Below are 26531 nucleotides of genomic sequence, written 5' to 3'. Positions count from 1 at the left end.
ACCGTGCTCTTTTGTGGGCATAAGCTTTAATTTGTTAGGGCTTCAGATGTCATCTAGTCTGTTCTCTATGATGTAGGATCCTTGTCCATATGTGTGACCTTCCAGGGGTCTATCTGTCACTGTTGAGTGTGGTGCAGTCTTCCTTCAGTTTCTACGATTACCTGTTGTTTCCTGTAACTTCCTGCCCTTTCTTACATTACTGAGGTCCTGTAGAGTTATGCTATCTCACAAGATTGCTAGATTTTATCACATGTGTTGAAGAAGGTTGGGCAGAGAAGGGACTGAGCAGGGGGTTGGGGACTTACCTGCTTATCATGGACCACAGCAGAAGAATGAACTGTGTGTGCCTCCAGTAGGGAAAGCCAGTCCCTCCTCATGGGTCTTATCACAACTTCTGGACAAAGTTCTAAAAATATTCGGGCCTTTTAGTGGCAGTGCTAGGTTTCCAAGGGAGAAGAGGCTATGCTGGGGGGAGGGGTCTTAGCGGGAATATGCTGGAGAGTAAAGCAAGTTCTTGTGCCTTCTTAGGTTTCGAAAGTGACACAGATTGGGAGTTTACATCCAAAATGCAGGAGTATAACAAAGATGATATGTCCTATCGAAGGATTTCAGCTATTGAACCAAAGTCTGCTCAACCATTCAATCGCTTCTTGCCTAACAAAAGCAAACAGCCATCCTACGTGCCAGCACCGTTGAGAAAGAAAAGGCCAGACAAAAGCGAGGATAACAGAAGAAGCTGGGCGAGCCCAGTCTACACAGAGACAGATGGAACATTTTCAAGGTAACGTCATGTGATATGGCTATGGAGTTCAGTTTGCTTTCTGGATTTGCGGGCTATTTAACATGGTTAAGGCAAAGGCTCCTAAAGTGTAGTTGACTCATACCTCTAATGGGGATTCCTTCTCCTGCCTCTATTTTCAGTCATACGTGCACTGAAGACAGTTGTTGTGTTTCAGAACTTCATCCGATGGCTAGGGCCTTCCTTTAGACGCATTCTTTCAGTTTACTGGTGTGTTTCAGCTTTACTGGACCACTGATGTGCTCTATCGTGAGCCCGTCAGTTTTTCCTTCCATTATTTTTCTTTTTTTATTTTTGTGGATAGTGGTGGACATGAAAAGAAACCCTTAATTTCCCATCAAATTAGCAGAGCAGACGATGATTTCTCAAATCCCTCTTTCCTCTGCTGTGTGGTTCTGACAGCGGCTCTGACCCCGCTGGTAGGTGGAGGTTTGCCTGGTGTGATTTTGGATGACTTAGCCCACCGTACATTCCATGTGAAAAGGAGACCTGAGGGTTTCAGTTCTCAAACTACTGCTTTCAGCTCTCGTCTTCAAGCATTTTCTCGTGATATGTTAGCCTCTGGGATGCACACACTGACGAGGTCAGAAATATATTTGTCCCAGGTCTGGGTACCTATCATGCTACTGATTGAATTGAGACAGCAACACCCACTCTGTTTAGAATTTGTCTTCCTTATAACACAGCCTTGTGTACCTAGCTTTTCTCTAACTATAAAGTGAGGTGATGATGTGATACCTTAATTTGGTCCTAGGAACTGTGGTGTTGAGACTGGGAGTTAATTTGCTTCATTCACAGGGGTGCAAACTTTGTGAGCTGGAGTGCATGCCCTTTGGGTTCTGTGCCACCGGCTGCTTACACAGTATCTTAACGTGGTTGGATATTTTGAACAGTAACCAGAGGAGGACCTGGGGTCCCAAGATGGAACGCTGGCACACAGTCCAAGAAACTTCTGCCTCCTCTTGTTATTTGGAAGAGGAGGAAGAAAAGATCATGCGCATCCCCAACCTCGTGAAGGATGATCTCTATGTGCGAAAGCTGAGTCCAGTCATGCCAAGCCCAGGGGGTTCTTTTGATCAGTTTCTCCCCAAATGTTGGACTCCTGAAGATATGAACTGGAAAAAAGTAAAGAGAGAGACTTATAAGCCATGGTATAAGGAATTTCAGGGATTCAGGTTTGTCCATGTGCATGTTCCTGGTCCCCGGTGTTTGTTCTCTGCCCTGGCCTGGTTCATCCTGCGTCTTGTTTTTTCAGTTAGGGATAGAAAAAGGTTCATTTGTCCTCTAACATCTGTAGAACTTTCATAATTAAAAAAAAAACTTGTTTAAACTCAACATGGGGGTACATACCTAGCACTCTGGAGGCTGAGGCAGGAGAATTAAATAAGTTCAGAAGAAGCCTAGGCTTCAGAATAAGACCCTGTCTTTGAAAGAAAAAAAAAATGGGGGTACTTTTTATCTTTTCTTAATAAAGTCCCTGTAGCCTGTGTTTTTATTATTAAACCATGGCAGGAGCAGGATAAAACAAAACAAAACAAAAATAGTCCTTCTGATTCTAGACATTAAGATATCTAACTTGGCATGGGTTTCAGAGCTCATATTCTCCATTTCTTTCTCTGCTTCTCTTTTTCCTCTGTTCTCCATGTCACTTGATGGCAGAAGGAATTCCGACTCTGAGGATGAGGCCTTGGGCTCTCTCAGAAGCTCCACCCTTTTTAGTAGACTAGAAAAGGCAGAGCATAGGTTAGCCAGCAGCTACCGAAGGCCTTCACTCGTGCTGGAGCGAGCCACCAAGCATGCCATGAGGTCACAGGACACCCATGCAGCCAGGAGGACCGGCGGTGCCTTGGAGGAGTCCAGGTGCACCTGTCTGTATGAGCTACCTGCTTGTGACTGACCTTGGACACCTTGTTTGGCTGCTGCTGCTGCTACATTAACCTGGGCCCCGACCACTGACTCGTGGAAACTTAACGACTCAGGATAAAGGCACAGTGTGTAGCACACTGCCTTCTGCTTGAGTGTCGCTACAAAGTCTATAGGTGTCAACATGCTATTAATGCAATAATGTGCAAGGCAGCGAATATTTATGTGCACGAATTCTTTCGAAAATGCATCCCAAAAATGCTTTCTAAAATATGACTTCAATTTACTGTTGTTGAGTGGAGAAAGGGAACTCTTAGATAGACATCTGGAAGGGAGATCCAAACCAAGCCTCAGGGTCTCTCTCTTAGAAGACTCTAGAGCACTTGGTTATTTCTAATAACCATGCTGTGCACTGTGGCCATCTCGGCACTAAGATCACGTGGCCTTCTCTAGGGAGGGGGATGAGGCCACTATGGAGAATGACTTAGAAAGTACAGGGAATGGTGTCTGTGCCGGTGCCTGGGAGGCACGCTTGACTGGAGTTAGAAATCTCGATAGTGTTCACAATCCGCCCCTTGTTCCCGATAGTGTTCACAATTCCTGGGGAATATAAAGTGTTGTTGTTTCTTTAGATGACACCCAGGAAGTCACAGAGAAGAGCTCTGAGTATGTGTCTTGTCTGTTATGCTCCCTCCCTCCCATGGCTCCTAATAATTCACCCCATAAGTGCTGGTTTGTCTCCTGACCAGTTACCGTTCTCCTCATACTTAATACTGTTCTCTCTTCCTTTTTCTTTTCTGTGCTTCAGTCAGTTTTTATTGCTTCAGGCCCTTCAAACATACTCTGATGACATCTTGTCTTCGGAACCAAATGTCAAAATCGATCCTACCTCTGGCCCAAGGCTCATAACTCGCAGAAAAATTCTCTCTCACACACCAGGCTATGGAGCAGATGACCTTGAGCTGCCAGCCCTGGATCCTGATTTAGAAAATGATGATTTCTTTGTTAGAAAAACCAGGGCTTTCCATGCAAATCCGTGTGTCCTTCGAGCCTTCGAAGACTTTCGAAGGTTCTCCGAGCCAGATGATGCTTTTGAACGAGATATAATTTTGCAGTGTCGGGAAGGTGAGCTTGTGCTTCCAGATTTAGAAAAAGATGACATGATTGTTCGACGGATCCCAGCACAGAAGAATGAAGTGCCCTTGTCTGGGGCCCCGGATAGATACCAGCCGGTCCCTTTCCCTGAACCCTGGACCCTGCCTCCGGAAATCCAAGCGAAATTTCTCTGTGCGCTCGAAAGGACACGCCCACCCCAAGAGAAAAGCAGTAGCTGTAGAGTCTTAGTTCCTTCCTATCGACAGAAGAGAGATGACATGTTGGCTCGCAAGATCCAGTCTTGGAAGCTGGGGACTGCTGTGCCTCCCACCAGCTTCAAGCCTGGACCCTGCAGCGAGGCTGACCTACAGAAGTGGGAGGCCATCCGGGAGGCCAGCAGACTTAGGCACAGGAAGCGGCTGATGGTTGAGAGGTCAGAGTGTGTTTCTGCAAGGATTTGGCTTGTGATGGTCTTGTGTAAATTTCCTTTAAAAAAAAAAAAAAAGCCGCATCAGTTTCCTCAGCTCTGCATGCTGTGTGCCGTTTTGAAGCATCCTGTAAAACATGATTTGGCTTTGAGAAGCTTTTAGTCATTTCGTGGAAGAAGTGCAATTCCATATTTACACGTCTTAGGATGATTTGAGAAGGTATATATAAAGCTTGCCCCTGGCTTGGAAGTGTCCACTGTTATGGTCCAATGTGAAATTGGATTCAAAATATTTTCTAATTGTGTTTGCAAGTTTTTCTCCTCATGTCTCTAGCATTTCTGTAGTAGTTTAGTTGTGGTTTTACGTGTTTATCACATTTTGCAGTGTCTTTTATTTAGCTACGCATTTTCTTAAAATATGTCATTGCAGATTTTATTTAACTTGATTTTTCTTGTTGATCTTAGGTTTCTTGGACTATCAGTTTGTTGCATTTTTATTTATAAAGTTCAGTGCAAGCACCATTAAAATGCATGAGTCTGTCAAACTATGTTTGTAGTTGTGACCATTTTGATAACATGAGCCATGCAACTTTCTGATAGCTGTTCCATTCACTGTAAGTTGGGAATGGGCAAATTTGACTAGGCTAAATACAATGGGTGGCCCTAAATCTAACTTTGTTCCCAGCAAGGGGAGGGCTTGTTTTATGAATTTGTTGACTCGGGATAAATTATGAAAATGTTGTTATTATTTGACTTGTGTTCCTGGAGACTGACTGAAATTTAAATATTAAGAAATATTAAGGGCCAGCTTGTTCAGATTCACCCATTTCCAGTTATACTCAAGTTAAAGATGTTAACTGCTTAGAAGCTATCATGACTAGAGAGAGTGATTGTCTTTTTTTAATCTTTGGTCTTTTGGTTTCTTAGACTCTTTCAAAAGATTTATGGTGAGAATGGGTAAGTTTTATGGTTCACATTAAAAATATATCTACATATTTGTTTGTCTCTTCTGTAACTTACTGCACCTATGTCCTGGCATGTTACTAAGGGGTGCTATGTGCAGTGCATGGGATTTTCATTTACTTTTTGGTTAGCATTTTGCAACATTGCAACCTTATTGCAATATTTTTGTATTTAAATGCCCAGTGCAATGCATGAACCATTATGTAAAGCAATAGTTTAACTCCATCCCTCTTTCTTTTTTCTTTTCATTCAATGATTGAAAGTAACAAGAGCCTAAGAGTATGCTCATTTTGGTATTTGATTCCTAAAATACACAGGGAATCAGGTCTCTTCCACAATCTGCACTTTAGAAAGCCTGAGACATTGCTGCGTACTTAATGTGGGAACCCATGTAGTTTCATGTACTTAGCTGTTGAGGGGCTTTGTTAGTGGGGATGGCTAATAGTTTTAGAAAATATTTTCAAAATTCTCACTTAGGGTAAGTTAGTTGTAACATGGATATCTACAAAGAGCAAACTAGACTTCCCAAGTTATAAAAAATAATCTTGGTAGTTTCCAATGTTTTTACCAGAGCTATATTTAAATTATTTCTCATGTTTTGTTTACTAGTATTTAATATTCATTGGGTAAACATGACTGTAATATAAAACTTTCTCAAATTTTTTCTAGCTCTAGACTATTTTAAACTAAGCCATTTGTTCTTAACGCAGCATCAGCAGGCTTTCTGTAACCATGAAATGTATTGGTAATAGATTTTTAGGAAGAGGAAGAGAGTTGAAGGATACCCAATATTTTAGTAAGCTTCAGGAGTTGAGTATCTTCCCCTTACCATGGTTTATCCATTCTCTGGGTATCTCTAATTTTAATAGTTTTTAATAATTTCAGAGGTTTAGAAATATCTGAAGCTACCAACCTTGTGACAAAATTCATTGTAACTCTAGATACCGAAGATGTGATTGAGTGATGAGCAACTATTAGAATCACTCGTTCAAGTGTGGCATGTGCAGGCACATTGTGCCTTCATCACATGTGTCTGCAGCCTTGTGTGCTAACAGGGCTCTCATTTGCAAGGGTGAAGAAGTCAGTCTTTGGCATAACACTTCAATATCTATTCATCAATTTGTCATAGGAAAGCTGTTTTAACTCGATTAAAAATCTCCTTGAGGCTTCAAGCAATCTGAATAACTTCCATGAAGAACTTTCATTTGTAATCACATTTGACTCTGTAGCATAAGCACATTCAAATTCCAGGAATGCTAAGTTCTTGGGGCATATAAACACATACCTTCTCCTTTGACTTGATGCTACCTGTTTTCCTTAGTGTAGGGCTGTTAGGTGACTTGAATTGCTCCTCCCAAGAGTGGGCTCAATGGTTGAATTCATGCCTAGCTTGGCTGTGGCCCTAAGTTCAATCCCCAACACTCTGGACCCACCCTAACCACAAACACCTATAAAACAAATAAACAGCTTAAAAACCTTAAATATTTAACCTCAAATGCTGTGGAAAATTTCTGATCCATAACAGTCATGAGCAAATGCTTCCTCTAGACAATTCCAAGTAGTTGTTTGGTTATTTGGATAACACAGTGTTTGCTTTAAAAGGCTATTTAAAAAATCCATATGCAGATGAGTGCTAAGATAACTACACAAATAAAGCAAGATAATTGAGACTGATGAATAATACAAACTTGTCAGATAATGGAACTTAATCTGTTTTAGCAAATGCAGTTGTGTTTAGGAGCAATTGTAGGTTTATTTATTTATTTTCTCTTTTCCTCCTGTGTTTTACAGTTACCAGTGATTTCCTTACATTGATTTATTACAATAAGATTAAAATATAAATTAAAATTGAATTACTTATAGTTTAATGTACAACTCATTTCACATTTATGCTAGATGAATTTTCTCTAAAAATAATATAGTGGAAAAGCAGTACTGTTTGATACCTTGTGATGAAAAACTAACTGCCCATCAGGCGGATGCTCTCTCTCTCTTTTCTTTTTCTTTTTCTTTTTTCTTTTTGGTTTTTTATCTATTAAGTTCTAGCTTGCATCTTATGTGTTTTTGGAGCTTGTGCATGCTATGTAAGTGTTTTACTAAAGCTTTAGTTGGCATGTAACACATTATGTTTATTAAGATGCTATCTGTGTGGCTTCCAGTTCTCATGTGTCTTTGTGTTGCATGAATTTCCATTTGTGTGGTTCTATGAAATTTGGGATCCGGTTGTGTCTGATATAATCTTGGTACTGACAAAGTTTGCAAGCATATGTATAAACAACCTTGTAATGTAATAACCACCAAATCTACTATCAGTATCAAAAGGAAATAAATACCAATTACGTGTGAATGGTAGTCAGAGACAACAAAGACAGCTATATTTTTCTCATAGAGCTTGATTAAATGATTTTGTAGGAGTATCAGGACATGTCATCAAGGCAGGCAAAAAAAGGAAGGGTAGACAAGTTAGTTGTCCTGGGTTATTTTCTGCAGATTTCCTTTTTCAGGTGACATCTAGTTCTGTCTAGAATACTCATATCATAGCCAAGTGTGTGTGCTGTTTACATTTGGTGCTTTGCTCATGTCTATAATACTCACAACAGCCCAGGATAGCCCTCTACAACAAATGATTTTCTGGCTGAAATGTTAATAATGTTGGTATTGAGAAACCCAAATAAGTAGGTAAGTCTATACATGAAAATTCCCTCCTATGGAAATTTCAAAATGTCTCACACAGGTTTTAATGCTGGCTATTGTTCACAAAATCCTATAGTGTCTAATGAAAACATATATACATACAGTTAGATAAATTAGCATATTTATATTGTTTCCAAAAACAGAGAGCCTTAGCTTACTGTTTTTGAATTTCTATTTGGCACTCAAGGCTGTGAGTAAATTTATATTTAGGAAAGAATACCTTATATTGATTGGCTTCTTGGACTCTTCTATAGATCAGTGGTTCTGAACTGTGTGTTGTGACTCTTTTGGGATGGCATGTCATTTTAACAGGGGCTGCCTAAGACCTTTGGAAAATACAGATTTACATTACATTTACATTACAATTCATAACAGTAGCAACATTACAGATATGAATTAGCAACGAAAATAATTTTACAGTTAGGGGGGGTCACCAAAACATGAGGAACTGTATTAAAAGGTTTCAGCATTTGGGAGGTTGGGAACTGCTACCATAGACAACTGAAAGGTTTTAGGATAATCGTCCTTGATTCCAGCTGAATGTGTCAGGAGCATCGTATGTAATCAGGGGAGTACAAGGAAATTATGTTTAGTGATTTTTAAGTGATGACTTCCTGAGCTTTTTCCTGTCCTTCCCTTAATACCATTAAATTAATTGAAAAGGCAGGATGCTTTTTGGGGGCACAAATACAATGCAGTTGTAAATTGGAGCCTCAGCGTAAGGAAATATAACCAACTGTAGCTGGCAATTCTAAAAGAATGACTGACTTACCTGTGCATTGCCCATGCTGGGCATGTCCTTGCAATTGCCTGGATGCCTTCTTAGGTGCTTATCTCAGCTCTGTGAGGTAGACTGGCATGTCTTATCTGCATTCCGTAGACAGAGATTGCAGCTTTCCCAAGGACGGAGGCTCTCAAGTAGTAGAACCAGACTGGGGCTGTGCCTCCCTCATGAGGCAACTCACGGGGACAGCTTGGCAGTGCGGTTGCCACTCAAGGAACTCCTGGGACTTTCATGTCATGCGGTTAATGCTGATAAAGAAAGACTTCATCATCTTTGTACTCTACACGTTCTAGATTTTTATCTGTGTGGTCCGGGGCGCCCTTTCTAACTTGAAAGCAGTTTATAGAGTTAGTATCTATGTGGTCCCACGTGCTCACAGCTGCCTTAATAAGAATTAGCACGGCCTTAGCTAGCGATCATAACTTATGGATGAGGAGCCGAGGCTCTGAGGAGGGAACTGCTGTACATTCAGTGGGTGAAAGCTTACACTGCCCTGGGGCTGGAGGTCTCACTGCTTGTCTCTTACTGGAGTCTATGCCGACAATTATGGCATGTGCTCCTGCTTTAAAAGGGGCAATTACATACCCCCGAAACAAGCACCGCTCACATCTTTGCTTATGAAAAGACTTTTCTTCTCTAGCCCATGTTCAGCTCACCTTTGTTCATGCTGTGTGTCTCTGGGCTGCCAGGCTTAGCTCAGCACTCAGACAGTAGGCAGAGGGAGGCACACTATGAGAAAGAGAATAGTAACTCTTTCGGGCCCAGGAGGAAGAGAAGCCAGGGACAGTTCTGAACAAGGACTAGGGATTCAACTTTCTTCCCACAAATAGATTAGTGGGGTATGAATTAGTATTCTATTTTTGTCTTACATTTTATTCAGCTTCATATGTTGCATGTCCAACCTCCCTTTATTTTCGTTTGAACTCTGAAAGTGTCTTTCCTTTGTCAGCATGACTTCAATGAGTTTGTATTTTCAAATCAACACCATGTAATTGTGTAGTTACACCTAGTGAGAGGTATATTATACATGTGTGAGTTCATATACTTTTCTATAGTCATAATTCTATTGTAATTGATTCCCTAATGAGGCTATATAATGCTATGAAACGGAGAGCACAGAGTCAGTTCAGAGTTTTCATGTTTGATTGACTATGCTCCAGCTAACCTCATTCTTCGCACAGATACTAAGTGACTTTTCTCTGCATGCATGGTACTATGCTAATGTTTCCTTTCCAAGCAGCATATGGCCTGTGAGAGAAATGGTATAGGTATGCTTGTGCATACGATATAAGATGGAGCCAAGAATTATTATCATGAAAACTACTACAGCTAAAACGTGAGGGAAGGGGTGGGTCACTTTTCACACGGAAGAGCCACAGAGACTGTGTGTATGTGACAGAACACAATTAGATCATTGACTGGATGTGTTTATGGAGTAGTCACTATGTGATGGCCTTTAAGCCTAGTGATATATCAGCCAACAGTTAGATATAATTCTCAATAATCTTACAGGACTCAGCAGATAATAGGCAAGTAAGAATATCCTAGATGCTAATAAATGCTCAAGGAAGATACAGTTGGGGCGGGGGTCGGCCCAGAGAGACGTTTGTCGGTTCTTCTAGAATGGAAAGAGAAGGAAACACTGGATAATATTTCCGTGGATGCTTGGAAGTGAAGAGAAGTCATGTGCCTATCTGGATCAAAATTATTTTGGCAGGGTTGAAGAGCAAGGAGAGAAACAAGAGCTATGGACATGTGCAAGACAGCCACTTGGCAGGAGGAGAGCGAGACCAGGACACAGTGTTAGAAACTAGTGTGGAGAGGCAGGAAGGGACTAGATGATGCCAGACTGTGCAGGTCTCTGAAGAATCTACTTAGAACTTTGATGGTCAGGTGTACCACGATCCAGCTGAGACTTAGAAAGGTCCCTTTGGCTGCTCCATTGAGCATTTTGAGCTGAGTGGTGGATGCAGGGAGATATTTGGGGTTCTCCAAGTGGATATGATGGTGTAGATCAACATAATGATGAGGGAGAGATGAGAAATTGTTAGATTCTAGAAAGAGAGAGCAGAAGAAGTATGGATAGAGTAAGTGTTGTGAGAGAAAGGGAGGAACTGAGCGACACCAAGCTTTCTGGCCTCAACTGTGGGGGGTGGAGCTGACTTTCACTGAGTTGAGGAAGACAGATGGTGAGCAGGAAACAGTGGAGTGAGCCTAGCCATGATTTTGAATGGTATTTTAAAAGGCAGAGAGGCACCGGCAAAGGCATCTTGAGTTGGAAGGGAGCATTTGAGGAAAGCCTTCTCTGATGATAATTTAAGCAGCTCTTTTGGAACTCCAGAGAGGGCTGCCTGTGCCTTGATCTAGACTGATGGCAATCGGCATGGAAAGAAAACAGCCTTAAACAGGACAACTGATTGAAAGTGAGGAGAAGAGAGGGGCAAAAGGGAACAGTGGTCCTTAGGTTTCAAATGCAGACGACTAAGGGCAGCTACCACCATTAACCTCCACAGAGGAAAAGCAGGATTGAGATTGGCCACACCAACAATAACATCATGTTTAGTGAGGAGTGGCTTGGCTTTAAAAAAAAAACAAAACAACTCTCCTTCCCAGATAGTGTTTCAGCAGGTCCCTTTACAGTTGAGGTACCCAGGGTTATATTCAAGAATAAATGCCTATTCACAAGCAATTGGAAAGGAGTCAAACAGGGCCATGTCCTAGGCTGGAGCCTGCAGAGTCATTTGCATGGTAGTTAGACTTGCATTTCTGAACCAATCACGAGTGATGAAGAAAAATGCATTGCAGAACTGGGGGGAATGAGAAACTTAGGTGCCCAAGGATATGCTAACACAACGTAAGATCCAGTTAATGTAACTGTAACAGGTTATCGTAATGTAATGTAACAACAGGAAAGAGCCTTTCATCTACCCCACCTCTAAAACTCTGTGTCTTTTACAATCCTACTGCTCTCGGCACTGATCTGACCTGACTTTCTGTCAGGAGGTATTTGTCATCCATGCAGTCTACATGGGGTTAGTAGTTCTATCCCAACTCAGTCAATCATCTAAGTGAACAAGTCTCTTTACTGCTGGGAAGCAACTTATTCCCTTTGAGAGTATGAAGCCTGCTAGAAGATAATAGTTTTCACAGGGACCTTTGAAATATGTAACAGTAATGGAGAAGAAAAGTTTTGAACCCCCCCCCCATCCTGGCTTTATTTCCTGATTACACATGTCCATATACAGGGAGGGGCTGCAGGTTAGGCTGTGAACACCGCCTTAAGGAAGGAGAGGGTATCCGAGGGGTTTCGGGAAGCTACCCTGGACTTCTGAGAGTTGGTCCCCCTGCACAGTGGTACAGTAGATCTTAAAGAGTCATTGTGAAGACACAGCACATTTTTTCATGGTGTTGAACTTGAGGAGAAAATATCAGGTAGTCTCTAAATTATTTAGCAAGTGCCTAGCAAAAACAGCCAAACTTTACTAGGTTATCTTTGAGGGAACATAGACAAATTCAGATAGGTGAAGTTAGCGACAGGTGGACCCCCTCCCCCACAAGGTAAACTTAGAGCTGGCCCCTCTAAATACAAGCACTGTACCTTGACCATTTTGTGGGGAAGAGGAAAAAAAAAAAAAAGATCTCACACCTGAGTTGAAAGCCAGGCTCTGGTTTCTGTGCTTTGGAAAAACACCATTTACCTGTGCTGTGCTATTTCAGGGACACTATCACCGAAGCATCTGGGTAGGGCAGTAGACATTTAGGTGGAATTTCTAAACAGAAGCCCAGTCTTCATGTGAACCCTCAGGCTAGCCACGAGAACCTTTGTGATTGTAGGTGTTTTTGTGACAGGAGCAAGTCCATGAGCGATGTCAGCGCAGAGGATATTCAGAACCTGCGACAGTTGCGGTACGAGGAGATGCAGAAAATAAAATCCCAGCTGAAAGAACAAGATCAGAAATGGCAGGATGTGAGTATTCTAGAACTGGGAGGGAATGGGAGCGTGGGTTTACTTCTTCCTCCTCTTAAGGATGTTAATGGACTTGAGAGACAATTTTCCTTGATATTTTAGCATCCAGTACTATAGAAAATGTGCCCCAAGTACTGTTGTATGCCTTAAAGGCCATTGTAAAAGTGGAGAAGTAAGTTTATCTTCTAAGAGATGGGACTTCTCAAAGTGTGGGAAGTTCCACCCAGCAGATTATTAGTAAACTTGCTTACTTGGGAGAGTGGGGTATGACTACTAATTATGCCTCTGCTAGCAAAACAGCATGGGTCATGAGATTGAAGGGGAACGGGATCTAGCCCACATCTTGGCATTCGCGGGGAGAGATGAAGAGTTCTCTAAGTTACTTGGAGATGGGGATGGAATACAACTCAGTATTGTTTTGGTTGAAGTTAGTATCGATTGTGATTCAAAATGAACTGTTTTAAGAGAGCTGGCATATCCAGGTGTTCATGTGGACATAGGCTTAACTTTTACCTGGAATCTTAAAGAGGAAGGTATAAGCCTTGTAGTTGAATATAGTAATTATTATAAGCTGTAGGAACGTGAGGGACGTAGTAGACAAATCAACTCCCAAGCCCAAAAAAAGAAGTTGGAACACAGCTTCGTGGTAAGAGAGTTGGTGACAACGTAAACAAAAACCCTGGAGAAATAAAGTCAACCTCGATGTCCAAAGATATTACTTGGCTCAACTTTCGTGTCCTCTTGATGGAACTCGGTGTAATGATCAAGACACAGCAAGTCGGGCTCAGAATGGGGCTCTGTGTTAGAGGACTTGCCTCGAGTGTGTGATGCTCTAACTGCAGTCCCAATCCCTGCAAGAACCAGCAATGAATTAAGTATTACTTTGCTAAAACACACAATGAGCTTTTTCTTTTCTTTTCTTTTTTGATAAGAAAATAATTATCAAGGTAGGATACCCATCAGGTAAGAGCAGGTGAATATTTGGGTCACTCTTTCTTTTGGGGAAAATAGTTCCCGTTGGTTTCAGGTATTTTGAAAAGCAGAATTAGCCCTATGTGTGTCCCTGAAGTTTGGTAGCCAAACTTGCTTTCCAAGCCCTGGGGGTGAGGGCTGGTTTGTTCTGAGACCTTTGGACTGGGATTTCTCTTGGAATTCTTAGTATGGTATTTCTCTGATTTGGAAATGGAGAAGTATTTGTGGCATTCAGAATGCTTCAGTCCCCAGCTGTCTCAACTGGCTTATGCAACTAGGGATATGCGCATTAGATAAGATTGTCCAGGCTGATGTAGAACATGTTTCTGGAGATGTGGAAAGCAAGGATGGGCTTGTACCTATGTCATGGTCCCTGCTCTCTCCCAGGAGGACGATGTTCTCTGAAACCACAGGCAGTCTAGTGTGGTTTGCGATCTCCCCTTCTGTAGGTAGAACTGACCTTTTCTTCTAGGACCCTTGTTCTTCTCAGTAGACCTACCCCACTAGACAGTCTGTGGTGTTGAGAGAACCACATCTTAGGCGTCTGTATTTCTGGGGATTGAATAGATATTAATAGGACAGACCATTTACTTGAACTGGACTGTCACAGGGATATTTCTGTCCCTCTCATCATAGTAAGCATGTGAATTGGGGGTTTGGAGTGCTATGAAATCGAGTTTCAGATATTTCCCAACCAATCTGATCTAGTGCCTAATTGCGAGCATTTAGCGTTCTTTGAGAAATGGACGTTGGATAACGAAAGTAGGATCTATCTTATTATTAGGTCAGGGTTTTCTGGCAGGCACATGAGATAAAGGCTTGGTACAGAAACACAGGCTATAAAAAGCAAAATTAGGCCACCTTGGCACAAGTACGAGCAAGAGAGTGCTTTCGGCCCAGGAACGGGATAGTCCAGCCTGCGCTCGCTGGCCCGCTGCAAGGGAAGGGCGTGTAGGAATTCAGGTACGACCGGGCCGATGTGATTTCTTGTCAGGACCTTGCAAAATGGAAAAGTAGGCGGAAGAGTTACACTTCAGATCTGCAGAAGAAGAAGGAGGAGAGGGAAGAGATTGAAAAGCAGGCCCTGGAGAAGTCTGACCGGAGCTCCAAGACCTTTAGGGAAATGCTGCAGGAGAGGTAAGGGGCTGGGCGCCCACCCTGTTTGGAGGCTGTTTATGGGGTGGGGTATGTGGTCACCAATTTTAAACTGTAAAGACGTATGTACTGAAGCATCCAGGGCTTTGTTCTGAAGCACAAAAACAATGTTGCTGAACTAGTGATCTGGGTTGAGTTTAAGCGTAGGGTAGTGAAATAAAATCAACTTTTACTTTTAAATGAATTTTATGAACGGTACGAGATCTTTGTTAAATTGCAGTGGTAGAGAATAAACTATATTTAAAGGAAGTCTATGTAAGTGTGGATGTGTGGGTTTATTCTTTGAGTTGAAATAGCAGGATAAAAGTGAAATTTAAACTTTCATGTGAGTACTTTAGCTGTGTGGACCTGGAGGAGATGGATAGATCAGAGAAAGAAAGCAAACATGCTTTAAAAATAATGTCACGAAGGAAATATGATGGCAGGTGAAATTGAACAAAGCTCCTTTGTGTCCCAAATGTCAGTGCCCAAGAGTTTGATTCACTTAAATACAGAGTTAGCCAGGGAGGAAGAGCTTCCCATAACTGCAAGATAAAGCTAAAGCTGTTTCACCAGCTCTGTAAGTATGGATAAACACCTGGAATCTATTGTAATTGCCCATGGGGAATCTTTCAAGCTCCATGAACAGACTGGCTCCCCATAAAACCCCAGTTTGTTTTGCTATTATTTTTGCCAATACGTTATCGATTTTACATAGCAAAATTTGGCAGATTTGTTATCAGTGGCCAGCTAGTAAAAGCAGTTTCATCTTGGAAGATGAAACGTGTCTAAAAACCTGCAAATAATCCCATGTTAGAACTCCCTTATTTTGTTGTTTAAATATTTTATGATTAAAAGTATCCATTTGAGAGCTTCCTTAATAAAAGGTCAGGTCAGTCTCTTAGCTGATACTTAAAAATTGATACACAATCACGTTAGCATTGTACTGATTATTATGTTCAGTGAGTAAACACTTACATATTATTGTCTTACCCCATCTGGGGTCAAGTGCCTAATTCTGTCGTAATGGAGAATTTTTTCTTTGCTAAGGGAATCTCGAAATCAGAATTCTACAAGGAGGATGTATTCCTCCGATGACGCCCTGGTCCACGACGTGCTCCCTCCTACAATGACTCTGTCAGAAACCAGCTACCAGAGCGAGACACTGGAAGACAAGACAACAGCTTATCCTGCCGAGACGTCCAAAGAAGATTGCACAACTTTTGCAAACAGTCAGGACAGTGCAGCAGCAGAGATTCAGCTTCCTTCTCATATTCCTGAGGAGCAGCAGCCGTCACCCGTGTCTGTTGTGGAACCACACCAGGCCCCCGTGTCTGCTGTGGAACCGCACCAGGGGTCTCTACCCTCGGTAGCACAGCGCCCACAGCGCCCAGGCTCGCTCTCTTTTCAGCAGTCGCCTAGTACAAGAGGAGAGTCGACTCGGATTTCAGCTTCTCTCCCTAGAAGTTACCAGAGATCCGATACAGCCAGGTTAACATCTGTGGTCACAGCGAGACCTTTTGGCGCGCAGTCAAGGGGAATCTCATCACTGCCCAGATCCTACACGGTAAAAATGCCCCAGGTTCACTCAGTCTGTTCCTAGGAGTAATGAGTTGGGGAACTTGAGCAGCGGCTGTGAGTCGGGAAGATATTGGATGTGCAAAATGTAGATGACATATGCAAACAACTAACTCCCATGACAGTTTAGATCTAATAAAAACAGGGGCGGTAAACTTTAAAGAAGACAGAAAATTTATTTATTTTTTCTTGCTTTAGTTTTGTCTGTATGTCTTCTGAACTTTTAGCCAGCAGTCTGCTCTTTTTTTTTTTTTTTTTTTTTTTTTTTTTTTTTTTAAACCTATGATATGGTAGGGTTTTAAGGTTCACCTTAAATGTTCTCAGGGTTGTATATGTAAGGTTTTCTATCCTTCCTTCCTAGCTTAGAACCAATCTGATGCTTGAGTATACTTTTGTTGAAATATGCCCATTTATATCTCTAATGATATTCAGCACCTGCGGGCCATGTTAGACTGAATTATGTAAATGGAAATGTGGTCTGAATATTTAATGTTTATGCTCCTGCTAGTTCTTCCCACCTAGCCCTTTAGATCTTAAGATCTTGACATATAGATGAGAATTATGGCTTAAGAAACTAATGTTCGACCTGAAGGAAGCCTGCTACCTAGATCTGCCAGGAAATCCCTGACCATCCTAGTAAGGAAAATTTAGACCTATCTGACAACATAAAATTAAACTTATATAGCAGGTGCTATTAAAATAGGACAGTTTGACTCACAGGTATTACTTAAACTGCATTGTAGGTAAAGGGTTGACAAGATGTGAAGTATTTTTATAATTTGATAAGGAAAAGATAAACACTAGAAATGGACATAGCAAATGAGATGGCAAATTCAATGGAAAGGAGTATAATGAAAGCATAAAGAGACATGTATAACCTTGTTAGTCTGAGAATTAGGTAAACAACTGTTCACCCATCCAACTGACAAATATTTTCAACGCTGAAACTGTTTATTGTTGAGGAGGCTGAGATAAAGGTGTCCTTCTGCTCATGGGTACAGGACTTTTCTCTGTAGAAGCGAGAGACAAATCCTACAGATATAAACCCTTGATCCAGTGAGTTTTGGAATATCGGGGCTCTAAAGTAAAAGCTCCATTTATAAAGCTTGGGATTGGCTGTAGTGTTTTTGGGGAGTGATGAGTAGCTTTTAACAATTTAATTATATATCAAATGAATAAATGATTGCTATCTATACTGTGGGGTTTCCAGTGATTGAATGACCCAGTTCACGGTTGTATCTGTTGTCCTGGAGTGATTCAAACAAACAAAACAAGTTTTATAAAACTATACATGATAATGCTATTATTAGAACAAGGGTTTCCAGGCTGGTGCATATTTGGTAGTGTGAAGAAATGCATTCCAAACTTTTGACAATAGTTACTTTTTAGTGGCAAGGATATGTTGCTTTCAAATATTAGAAAGTCTGTTTTTTAAATAAAATTGAACCTAAGATTGGCAGAATATTGGGTTTAAAATGATGTTTCCTATCTAGATGGATGATGGCTGGAAGTACAATGGAGATATTGAAGTTGTCAAGAGAGCTCCACAGAATCTGGTCAAAGCCACTGCCCCAAAGCTTGGCTCCACCCAGTTAGTTCTGGGCTCATCCAGTGAAAGGGAGGCAGCCACAGGAGAAGATGTGGCAAGCATGTCCTCTCCCACACCCACCTTCTCCCAAGACCAGGCAGCTACTTCCAAAGCTGCACTGTCTTCCATGTCTGGTCTGGATTCAGTGTCTGACTCTGGAGAAGAGAGAAGTTCACCACCGAGGGAGGTTTCCAGGTCTCAGGTAAGTTTAGCAGGGTTCTTAGTCTGGCTCACAATTGGAAACCGTTGTTCTAGCCCCTAGCTTTACAGTACAGGCTGATATTTACATTATGCAATATATATATATATATATATATATGTCTATTTTTAACAGCTTGTGGAGGAAGTCAATCTTTCCAACTCTTAGCTTGTAGATCCCCGACATCCTTCATGAGCTGTGTCTCTGGAGACTTGGTAAACCAGCCTCCTGGAAAGTTTGCCTGTAGTTTTTATTATTCCAAAGCTCTCTAGTTTCTGCAGCAGATCTAATGTATGTGTGAGTAAGTGAAAGCCTATCTCCATGGAAATTAACCAGCTGCAGAAGGAAATTGTCCCATTTGGTGGCTACTTGTCTCCAGGGACACAGCATTTTGTTATCTCTTAATCGCCCTGTGGCTTTTCATACCGATTTGGACTTGAGAATGGTCGCATTTGCTGTTATTCCTTGTCTCTCAGTGGGAACAATGAGCGTAGTTACAGTTTGACAACTGTTATTCTGAACATTTGGACTCCAAATAAAATACGGTAGCAGATTAAAGTTGAATGGGAGTGTTTGTCATTTTTCCTGTTTAAAACCCTAGCAGATGGCTTTCAAGAGAATTATTAGGTGACATGCTTTCTTTCAGTCTACATGTAAAAGCCACTAAAAGCCTTTCTCAAGCTAACAAAGCTTCTTTAAAATAACCAAAAGCCCAACAGCACTCTGATTAAGCAACTTGCTAGTGTATAAGCCCCTTCTCATGGAGGCATGTTTGGTCTTAGACTATGATTCCCTGTTATCTTACTGGTGCATAGTTGTTTTCCAAGGTGGAAGATAAAATATGTCTCTTGAATATGTGGATAAAATAGGTTTATGTGAAATAGTTTGGCATAGCATATTTACTTTATTAATTTTTTAATTATTAGAAGAAAATTAAAAAATTGATCCTTCCCTTCCAGAATATAAGACACTTACTTTGTACCTGAGAAACATAAGAAAAAAATATCCTTTTAGAAATAACCATTGTTAGCACTTTGGTAACTTTAACTTTTGTATTTATTTGGTGGTGGTATTTTCTAGTTCTTGTCATTTCTTTGCTTTAGAAGAGTTTTTCCAATATGCATTTCCATTTTTTTCAACTTTTAAAAGTCATCAGTGATAAATTGATGCATTTTATGGAATTAGGAATATATGATCAGCATTATAGGTCTCAGTGGATGAGAACAGTCCCTTGTACTATGCTTGGGGAGTGTTAGGTATCCATAGGTGGATAATAAAAGCAGAGGCAAGGTGTCTTCCATTGTGGGGATTTGTATATTGCCTTCCCTCGTTCAAAGAGCAAACTCAACAAAACAGCTTGATGAATGTGCTGCCTGCTGGGATGATGGGACCTTCTTTCGGGGTGGCAGCTGGCCAACTGCATCCATGGATTAAGAAAAAGAGGCCATGTGTGGAGCGTAGGGGTGTCCCATACTCTTGAAATTTCCAGAAGCCCAAATTAGCCTGGCCTTGTTTCAGGTTTCATCATAGTGGATTTATGCTGTTTCCATCAAGTTTGAAGTGTCATTCTACCAGGAAAGATTTGGCTTCATTTAACCATTGGAGCTAGTGGGATTCTTGTTTCTGTTTGGACTATCCATTTTTATTCTACCAGAAAAGTAGTTTATGGAACTGACTGACTCCTGAGAGGCTGTGAATGCATAATAGCTGATGAATGAAAAACATTTCAATACAGGGTCCTGAATCTCACTCTTTCAAATTCCTGCTCCAGCTCTGCAACTCTAGATAGTCACAGGAAACAAACAGAGGCTGAATATTTAGATGCTTTGGTAGCTTTGTAAAAGGATGCTCTTCTGGTCCTTCTCTTTGTTCTCTCCTGCTTTGGCCTTGCATTTCTACCGTCAGGCTTTCCCAGATTGTTGCCCGTTACTTATTGCCAGTATTGTAACCCAGGTCATTTTTCTGTCAATGTAAATGGTTAGGAATAGCCTCAGGGGTTTGTTCTATACCGGCCTCAGCAATTTTTGTGTTTTCTAGAGTTTCCTTAAGCACCTGGTTCTTTGAATGAAGTTCAGGATACTGTGGAGGGCCGATGTTCCTCATGAATGTGTTCAGACTCCCTTTGTCCTACCTCAATATGAACTGATGTTCAGTGGGGGCATGGGCTAGACAAGCTTCACAGAGTACTGTATGAATAAACCCTTACAACAGCCCCTGGGATGTCATCACCATCACTATTATTTTTACAAATAGATAATTGGAAGCATAGATAGCTACACTACTTTCCCAGTACCATCCAGGGTACTCAGTGGTGGAGTTAAGATCCAAACTCAGGAATTTTTACTCAGTATTGCCTACCTCTTACTATATGAAGGGAAAGAAAAGTAGCGGAGCTTCCTAAGAAAGCCAGTTTTTTTTGGGGATCATCACAAACCTTAGTTATTATTATTCTTCCGTTTGAAGATGTTGACTTTGCTTATCTCTCTCTGTGAAGCCTTTTAAGACATTCAAAGCCAGGCAAAACCACTTCTTTCATGATCCATGCAGTTCGTCCTCCTGGTTAGAATCTAATCAACTCATGAAAGTTTCATTCACCAACTTCTTCCTTGTTGCAAATACCCATGTCTTCCTCCTTTACAGATACTCTTTCTACCTTTCAGACAACATACAGTTGTCAAGTAATGCTGATTTGAGCTACATTCAAGGCCTTGGTTACCAGCCTAAAGTGTGAACTTGATCTAGGAGGCAACATCAACTTCTTTCTGGTTCTTGAGTGAGGATGCTTATGAGTTGAGGGTTGTTTTTCGAAGGCAGCTCTGTGGTGTTACATAGCAGTATGTTAAGGAAGGAAGCATTCGGGAAGAGGGTGGGTAGGAGTCCATCAAAGAACTGTGCTACTAGGGTGGTTTTTGTCATAAAGTAGGGAAGGCACAGTGAAGGAAAGGACTCAACATGACTGTATCCACCTCTGCCCATGCAATTTCCTGTTTCTCCATGGCTGAGCTGGTGGTCGCCTATGGCTTTTCTTTCCCTCCCTGTTCTCTTGGGGATTTTGCCATTTCCCTGCCTCCCTGGTCAATCCAGATTTCCAGAAGATCAAAGGGAAGGGAAAGAGAATTCACAGAGCATCCTTCCTCAACCCTCACCTGCCTTGCCTTGCAGATATGACTTCCAAGATTTCCCCTCCATGCTTGTTTTACTTGCAAGTTTCTGTTTTCTCTGTTTAGAGCTGCCTCCTTGCAGGTGAACACAATTCTCTGTCCCAGCCTTTTAAGACAATCCACAGAACAAAACGTTTGAGTGGAGGAAGCTTTCCACATGGTTTTGGTTCTGTTCATGAATTGGGTATGTCTTAGTCATGGAGCATTTGCCCACTATTAGGGTTTAAGTTCAATCACCCCATTGCTGACAAAGAACCCCTTTAAATAGCAGAGCTGTTCCTTATTCTAGTTTAATCCCATTCCCTTTATGCTATACCTCTGATGAGAGCCAGCTTACTGTGAAGTTGGGAAGCCACACCATCTTCCCCATTAGCACAGGACCTGAATGTGACTGTGTTGTCTTGGCTTTCAAACTAAGTTTATGCAAGTTAAAATAGGATTTTATTTAATTCATCTGAAAACTGCAATTAGCATGTAAATCATGCTTAATGTTGTTTATATGGGAAACAAAGAAAGTAAGTGTGGAACGTTAGCAATGGGCATTGGCACCTTTTAAATGTTTCCTTTAATCTTTTCAGTAACCTTGAAAGTAGGTACTATTGTCTCCAGTGTTACTGGTGACATACTTGAAATTCAGTTATGTGATTTGCCTCAGGATGGTGAAATACATAGCCCTCATTCCATTTTCTCATACTCTAACTACTAATCATGATCAATTCTCCCTCCTCTATTACGGCATGCTCGAAGTTGAAGATTGCCTTATGTAACTAAGACATGAGTATTGACTTAAAAAAAAAATAATGTTTGTGTGTGTCTATCTATCTGTGTGTATATGCATGCCACATGTGTGCAGGTGTCCGCAGAGGTCAGAAGAGGGTGTTGGATGCACCAGAGCTGAGTTACCTAATATGGGTGCTGGGAACTGAATTTGGGTCCCCTAGAACAGCAAGCACACTCTTTCCCAATGAACCATCTCAGCAGCTGCTGATGCATTTTTTAGCATCACTGTGTTTTTAGAATTTAAATTGTATAACCACTAGATATCAAAGTATCTTCTGACCTGTATCGATGAAGGTATCACAAACTAACCTCAAACTCTCAATTCTCTTACCTTGGCCTCCCAGGAATTGGGACTACAGATATCATTCCCACGCCTGGCAATGAAATTATTCTTCAGATCATTTTGAGGAAAGGTGGCATATATTTATAGAAAGTCACCTGAACTGAACTGATTTCAGAGATGTAGTATTTGAATTCTGCTAAGCAGGCACTAGGGAGCTATTGGCAATGTAAAGGTGGAGTGTGGTGTAATCTGCGTGTTCTATACTTAGACCCCTGGCAGCTGTGGGGAAGGAGGGCTGGAGAGACAAGAGATAGGTGATAGGAGAGAGGTCATAAATGCCTCTGAACTGGGTCAGGGCTTGTAGAAGGGTGGAGAAGATGGGTTCCTTCAAGGTTAAAGTCTGAGAACTTGAGAGCACGTGATTAAAAGTGTGTGTGGGGCGACAGGGGAAGAGAGCAGAGGGATGCATTAGAAGTCTCACAGTTACTTGGGTAGTGATGCATGTAACCAAGATGTTAAAAGCGGGAGGAAGCAGAGAGAGCATGTCTGGGAGGAAGATGCTTTAATTGGGGAGCTGAGGGCACGATGGTGACTGCAAGTTACTTAGGAAAGCACGTGCTCAGAAAGGTTGAATGACTTGGGGACCACAAGATGAAGTAGAAATGAAAGGACACATTGATAAAACTAAGATGTGACTAGAGAGACTGAGAGGAGTGGATAATAAATAGGTAGTGGGAACATTAGAAGAAAGTTCCTCAACTGGGGTAATCATTGGTAGTGGATAATAGGAAATGGTTCATTGGTAGTGGATAATAGGAAGTGGGAATAGTAGAAGAACGCTCCTCAACTGGGGTAATCATTGGTGGCGCCTGGTAGGATGTACACACTTCATTTTGGTTTTATAGATAGAAGAGAAGCTTGGAAGCTTGAATAAGCTGGCAGCAGTGGGTAGGAAGGCCACCTGCTTCTCTGTAGTGAAAAATCTACTGATTGTAGAGAAAGTTTTCGGTGTAGATGGCTCCAGTATCCGAGCAGGGCCTTGATTTAAAGGTCATTCCATTCTGTTCTCAACCCAAGGAGCCCATGGAATGCACCAAGGAAGCACATGGACAGAAATGTAAAGATGATTTTCTCTGCTATTCTGGATTGTGTCACCCTAACCTGTTTTTAGTGTCTTTTTTTTTTTTCTAATCAAATGAGAAGGCTTTCCTCAAGTCAAGACATTTGCCTAGTTAGAAACATTGGAAGGGAATAGTTTTATTTGTTAGTGTGTAAGATTCACTATGACTTTCATTAATTCGCATCTGTGGTGACAATGGAAATCTTAATTCACCAACTCTAGGAGAAATAATTCATACCTTGTGATATCTGGTCACCCTTTTTCTGCCTTTAGGTAATCAAGAGTCTCCTCCTGGCTCTGTAGTCTGGCGGTGAGTGGGGCAATGTTACTTCCAGTGTGCATTTCTGTCCAAACTGCAGCCAGTCTGAGTGAAACTGCTTTTAGCTTAAGTGCTGAGTTGTTGGTGGATAACTATTACTTTCTCACTCCTGGCATGGACAACTGAAACTGCTTGGGTAGTTCACTTCTTAGTCATCAAAATCTAGCTTTCCCTTGGTAGTTTATATTTTTGTTCCATCTAGTTTAAAAAGGCAATTCCCTAATTATTTTCTGTAGTTCAGATTCTTTGTGCAGTACTTACTTGGCTGACATTTTTAGAGAAAGCTAAAAATTAGAGATCCTGCCTGAATTCATCGTTGAATAGTTCATATACAACTACAATTACAGAGCTATGTTTGCACATAAGAAGTCTTGGCCATAGCCCAGTAGTGTAGGAGCCCAACACTTCACAGGAATGGCCTGAAGAATTCCCCAAGGCAGAAGTGACACACAACCCTCATCCTGCAGCCACCATCATGCACTCTATTATTGCGTGTGTGTGCATGTGTGTTATGTACACATACATGTTTTACATAAGATTGTCATGTGAAAGTGGGGCTCTTCACATGAAACATTTGAGAGTCAGTGTTAGAGAGAAAATTCTCCAGTGTCATGCCTGAGGTAACTTGGATATCGACAGAGATTCACCTGTAATTGTCCATGTGGTGTTCTTTTTCTATGTATTGTCCTGAGGATGGACAGGACAGTCTGCCAGCATGTAGCCATAGCAAAGCCATCTTCCCTGTTAACAGGTTCAGAGAGGTGAGTATCTCTTCTTTTATTTAGTGTGTTCAGAGATGTCTTTGTTTTCAAGCTCAGAATAGCCATTTCGGGACAGTTCTGATTTACTGTAATTGTGAGGCTCTTCCCTCTATGGATGAAGCTTATTGTCCTTCATCTTTTATATGGAAGAAAAGGATGATGCTCAACTGTAGTCTCTCAGAGAACATTTTTTAAAATGTATTTTGAGACTATTTCTCTCATCTTTTATTTTTTCAACTAATAAAACCCCAATAGTGGTTTGATTACCCAACTCATCACACACCTAAGTCAGGTCTTTGTGTGTGTGAGTGTGGTAAAGATGACCACTCCTTTCACTGAGTCCCCTCCAGTTTAAGTGTGTGGTGGTTTTGGCTAAAATTACCAAAGGAAAGCTAAGATTTTTGATGACTAAGAAATGAGCTACCCAAGTAGTTTCAGTTGTCCATGCCAGAAAAGGGAAAATAATAGTTATCCATCAAGGATTCAGCATTTAAGCTAAAAGTGTAGAACCAACTAGTAACTTTCTCTAGTCTCAGCCAAGTTTTTTTTTTTCCTTCAAATTGACACTTAGCAGGCTCATTAATAACACATACCAAGACGACATCTCAATGCCTCTATTTACACTGTCTTTTGAAAGGCTTCCTTTTAGAAACTGTGTTATTTGCTACACATTTTTTTTTTTTGGCCTTTGAAGCCCCTCATATCCACCTTGGAAGAGTTACAATTACTCTTAAGAATAAGGATCAAGCCTCATTTATCTTTCTTTTCTAAAGTGCTAAGTACCGTGTCTTGCACAAAGTTCATGCACAATAAATGTATGTTGCACAGTGAATAATTGAACTGTATTATTGTTCTTCCATGTGTCTATAAAGCTTAGCAGCTGCTTGGATCTTTGCCTTCCTTCCCTTCCTTATAATTCTTGCCCATTACTGGAATTTTTCTCAAAGTATTGTCACTTGAATCTTAAATTTACTTTACGGTTCGAAAACACAGGCATAAAAATTTTACTAGTCTTGTTGGCCCTAGGTTTGAATTTAACTGCGAAATTAGGCTTGGCAGTTTGTGACCTGGAAGGTAAAGTAGCTTTGGGATGACTTTTTAAAAAATAATAGGTTAGTCTAAGTTCTTTATGATTATAAAGCAAAGAACTAAAAGTCTAATTTGATGGATGCATATAATAATTTATATTTGTTGTTTACCCCAAATAAGGTGTATGTTAAGAAGGCTGATTAAAGCCAGGCATGGTGGCACACTCCTTCAATCCCAGCACTGGGGAGGCAGAGGCAAGTAGATCTCTGTCAGTTTGAGGCCAATCTTGTCTACAAAGAGAGTTTCAGGGCAGTTAGAGCTGTTACACACACACACACACACACACACACACACACACACACAGTTTTTTCAAGGCAGGGTTTCTCTGTGTTTCTGGCAGTCCTGTAATTCATTTTGTAGAACAGGTTGACCTTGAACTCACAGAGATCCACTTGCCTTTCCCTCCTATGTGCTGGGATTAATAGCATGTGCCAGGACCACTGGCCTTAAAATAATATCGAGAGAGAGGGAGAGAAAGAGACTGAATGAATAAATATCCTGGGGTATAGGACTTTTTTGTTTCCATGTAGTAATGAGGGTGGAAGCAGAGTTCTACTTTTCCCAAGATGCCATTGTTCTTGGGCTCTGGGGTGCTGGTGATATTTCAAAGGAGCCATAATCTGTTACTCCAGATGTCCTGTGTGCAGGTTCTCTCAGACAAGAGAACAAAATTCTGTATTTTACAGCATGGGCTTCAGCAAGGCTTTTGTCCGTGTATCCTCGTGACCCAGTGGAGAAAAGAAGCATGCATTCCTACGGATAGCTGATTATATGTCTGTGGGCCATTTGCCCAATTCAACGACAAATGCTTAATGTTGGAGGTCGATTGCTTTTCAACTTGCTGTCTGTCATTTAAAATAGACAATTTAAATTACTCTTTCTTGTCCTTAGGTGAGGAATAAGTGGTATGTAAATTAGACTTGCTTGTTTGGTGAACAACAGGCTAGACTCTATG

At 41.2% G+C, this 26531-nt stretch overlaps 1 protein-coding gene across 4 annotated transcripts in view; it reads left to right on the top strand.

Annotated features, from left to right (window-relative positions):
* The window catches only part of Lmo7 (LIM domain 7), a 183521-nt gene that overhangs the window by 132817 nt on the left and 24173 nt on the right, over positions 1-26531 (top strand). For 3 of the 4 annotated variants that reach the window (XM_051195279.1, XM_051195280.1, XM_051195277.1), the window contains exons 8-15: positions 529-781; positions 1693-1974; positions 3471-4190; positions 5112-5141; positions 12475-12592; positions 14559-14701; positions 15749-16265; positions 17770-18066. In XM_051195279.1, the coding sequence (XP_051051236.1) occupies positions 529-781; positions 1693-1974; positions 3471-4190; positions 5112-5141; positions 12475-12592; positions 14559-14701; positions 15749-16265; positions 17770-18066 (2360 nt within the window). The remainder of the gene's footprint in view (positions 1-528; positions 782-1692; positions 1975-3470; positions 4191-5111; positions 5142-12474; positions 12593-14558; positions 14702-15748; positions 16266-17769; positions 18067-26531) is intronic. The other variant, XM_051195281.1, reaches the window with a different exon arrangement.

Source organism: Phodopus roborovskii, unplaced genomic scaffold (genome assembly GCF_943737965.1).
Source record: "Phodopus roborovskii unplaced genomic scaffold, PHOROB, whole genome shotgun sequence".
Classification (NCBI taxonomy): Eukaryota; Metazoa; Chordata; class Mammalia; order Rodentia; family Cricetidae; genus Phodopus; species Phodopus roborovskii.
The sequence above is the reverse complement of the archived record's forward strand: the minus strand, read 5'-3'. Positions and strand labels throughout refer to the sequence as shown.